Genomic DNA, 3,587 nt, shown 5'->3' with positions numbered 1-3,587 from the left:
CTCCCGTAAATTAGTAAAACTGTCACCGGTTGTACCATTACAAAAAGTATATTAAAGTATTGAAGGAAATTTTAAATAAGCGGATATTTTACTCAAATCAGAATCTATCATTATATTATAGTTTTTGGTTACTTAACTACCAGCATCTCCTTGGAGGTAAAATAAAGTGAAAATTGTACTTAACTTATTCCTATAGAACTTAAGCCCGATTTCAAGGACTAACAATTAGTTAGTCACAACCTAATATCATAATAGTGTACAAGAATTTCACTACTACTACTGTGGTCTCTCTCTGTAGTCTGATTAGAGTACATATCTTTCTCCATATGAGAACTCTTGTTTTGGTTTGTTATTGTATTAGTATTAGTTTTATTTTGACTAAGGACTTGACCAGGTTCTAATTGGTACGCATTATTCAGATATTAAATCTATCAAACTGTCCTTGCAAGGAGATTGCAAACCCCTATTACTATCATTACTATTATTATCAACGTTTTAAAGTGCTGTCTATTTCTAGCACTTGATCTGTTAGTATAAAATTTACCCATCTATCATATTTCTTATTTATAATACTATCAAGAGTAGTTTTCAAACCATTCTATTTTCAATTTAAGAACTCGCCTAATTTAATTTGATATTCCTTTTTCCTTGTTGCTATAATATGACTAGTTCATTTTTAAATTATTACCTTTAACTCATATACCATACATATTAGAAGAGAAGATGTCATACATTCCCCTATAATAGCACCGTGTACTAGTACGGGTTTCTCTGATGGGGGACTGGGGCGGAATTTTATGGTTTGATAGTGTAAAGTACAGTACTCGTACAGTACCCCCACAGAGGGTTGGAGGCGCTAATGTGGCCCGAGAGTTTATCGATAAACAACGCTCATCTCACCGCTACAACAAGGCAGTACTTGACGTGGCTTCCTGAGTTTGGGTTTGTTCTCTGCACTAATCGCTCTCTTTACCGGCGGGCGAGTATGGATTTGTTTAAAACGGTATACTGTGATGGTGTGGTGGGCGATAGGAGACCTGAGCAGAATTTCACAGTCATCCAAGGTGCGCAGGGTATCATAGAAGCCATGGGAAGTATCCTCACGGGGTTGGAGGTACTGATTTGTTACTAAGGGAACTTTGGATTCAGCGCTCAAGTTTACCACTAAAACCGCTCTCATTATACAGCTACGACGGGGTAGTAGTGAACGTCGCAGCTCGAGTTTGGGTTCGCTCTCTGCACAGATCAGGCTCTTCGCCGAAACCGCTAAACAAATTGAAATAGTGGCTACCTGGCCATTCCCGTGGCCTGGAAAGCCGCTACGGTAGTATCTGAACACTCCAAGCTGGCGTATAAACCGTAGGTGGTCAAGCAACCCGCCAGTGGTTCGTGAACTGCTTGCTCATCCTTCGCGGTGTACAGTACTCCGAGGATCCGCCGAAACCTGTGCCAAGCCAACTTGTTTGATCTTGCGGACGCCAAAGTAGAGGGGTCGGGCGGTCGCGTGTTACAAGAAATGACGCAGGCAATGGACCTCGTGGTCAACTTGTCTATCTACCTGCAGAGCGTGCTCCAGGAAAGACAAGTCTAAATAGAAAACATAAGAGAAACTCTCCTCACCACCACATGAGTGTCTTCCTTTCCGCAACTTTCCACCGAAACAGGGCATGTAACCATTCTCTGCAATCCCCCATAAAGAAACAATCAGCTAACTATTTCTATCAATCATAAACCTCTATCCTATTCTGCATGCTTTCCACCTCTCACTCTCTCACTTTTCATCTACCCTTTCCTTCCACATGCTCCTGTGCATCCTTCTGAACAACATCCATCAATGTCTTCGGTGGTCTTCCATCTCAGGTGCAATCACTTATAATTCCATCCGGCTTCAATCACCAACTATGACGTCAGCTTGCCGGTGAGGGCTGTGGTATATGCTAGCATTGTGAAAAACATAGCAAAAATGTTAACATCAAGAAGGACAACAATGAAGGGCAATAAACAAGAAGATATGTATAAATTCTGAAGTTGAGGGCCAAGGAATGAAAGCCGAAAAGTATAGAGATCGGAAAACCACCGGCTAAAAGCGGTGAAAAAAGCGTTTACTAGGGGTACATTTAATCAATAGAGGTGTTGCAAACCAAAGTCTTATAGAAAAATTATTATATATAGAATGAGAATATGTGGGGTGAAGGGGAATGTAAACGAGAACTGTTAAATGGAAACGAAGGAGGCGATGATAAGATAGCGGTCGACAGCAAGCGAGAGGGTTGGTCAGGTGTTGGGATGTGTGTCAGTTTCCTGGAGGGTATGAGAACTTCGGGTGCCATATGGGGGAGTTGAGGTGGGGTGGACGGTTTGGTTGGGGAAGGGTCATGATCTGTGAACTTGGGAACAGTGTCATTAATGCCCGGTATCCCATCCTACTCACGGGTGTCTGCCAGTGAGAGGTACAGTATGTGATGTCAGGGATAGGATCGCACGCTTGGATCTCCACCGTGGACTAGTCATGGCGAACGGAGGGTGGGCGAGACGCCTGGCTACGAGGATCGGCGGTGGCGGAATAGGTAATTTCCGGTTCCTGTAGGATCCTGGCAACTTTATCAAAGTCTTTGGGGAGTGCCCGCTTGGCTCTTGTTGTCTGGTGTGGTGTTGTGGACATCTTTCCTTTCCAAAAGTAGCTTCACGATTCCGATATGGCCGCGCCCAGCTACCCACGAGAGCGGTGTCAAGCCATTTTTGGTGTCTGCTGTCTTGGGATTGACATCCTCTAGCTCCAAAAGCACCCTCACTACCCCCTCACTCCCGTACTGAGCGGCCCACGAGATCGGCGTCCGGCCATATTTGGAGTCTGCATGGTCAGGATTGACATCTGCTCGTTCCAATAACATCCGTACTACCCCCTATTTCCCATACCCAGCAGCCCAGGAGAGTGCTGTCCGGCCATGTTTGACGTCTGGCTGGTTGGGATTGACATCCGCTCGTTCTAATAGCATTTTTACTACCCCCTCATGCCCCTTTCCAGCCGCCCAAGAGAGTGGTGTCCGGCCATATTCGATGTCTGTCTGGTCAGGATTAACATCCGCTCATCCTAAAAGCAATTTTTCTACCCCCTTATGCCCCTTTCCAGCCGCCCAAGAGAGTGGTGTCCGGCCATATTTGGTGTCTACATGGTCGGGATTAACCTCCGCTTGTTCCAAGAGCATCTTTACTACTCCCGCATGCCCGAACTCAGCGGCCCACGAGATTGGCGTCCGGCCATATTTGGAGTCTGCATGGCCAGGATTGACATCCGCTCGTTCCAATAGCATCTGTACTACCTCCTCATCCCCATACCTGGTGGCCCAAGACAGTGCCGTCCGGCCAAATTTAGTGTCTGTCTGGTCCGGATCAACATCCGCTCGTTCCAAAATCATCTTTACCACCCCCCCCATATCCAAACTCAGAGGCCCATGAGAGTGCTTTCCGGCCATCTCTAGTGTCTACAGAGTCAGGGTTGACATCTACACGCCCTAGAGGCATCCTTACCACCTCCTCTTGCCCCCGGACAACTGCCCATATGAGAGCCGTGCGACCGCTACTATCGG

At 45.9% G+C, this 3,587-nt stretch overlaps 1 protein-coding gene; it reads right to left on the bottom strand.

Annotated features, from left to right (window-relative positions):
* Positions 1–2,267: 2,267 nt before the first annotated feature.
* Positions 2,268–2,713, bottom strand: GSTUM_00012150001 (uncharacterized protein). XM_002842374.2 has 1 exon: positions 2,268–2,713. The coding sequence occupies exon 1, from the start codon at positions 2,660–2,662 to the stop codon at positions 2,504–2,506; it is 159 nt and encodes a 52-aa protein (XP_002842420.1). The 5' UTR covers positions 2,663–2,713; the 3' UTR covers positions 2,268–2,503.
* Positions 2,714–3,587: the final 874 nt, after the last annotated feature.

This window comes from Tuber melanosporum (genome assembly GCF_000151645.1).
Source record: "Tuber melanosporum whole genome shotgun sequence assembly, scaffold_97, strain Mel28".
Lineage (NCBI taxonomy): Eukaryota > Fungi > Ascomycota > Pezizomycetes > Pezizales > Tuberaceae > Tuber > Tuber melanosporum.
Note: the sequence above shows the minus strand (reverse complement) of the source record. Positions and strands in the feature narration are given on the sequence as shown.

Bases quoted from the DNA above. Each gene is read 5' to 3' on its own strand.
- GSTUM_00012150001 (XM_002842374.2), bottom strand. From the start codon at position 2,662: ATGTCCACAACACCACACCAGACAACAAGAGCCAAGCGGGCACTCCCC.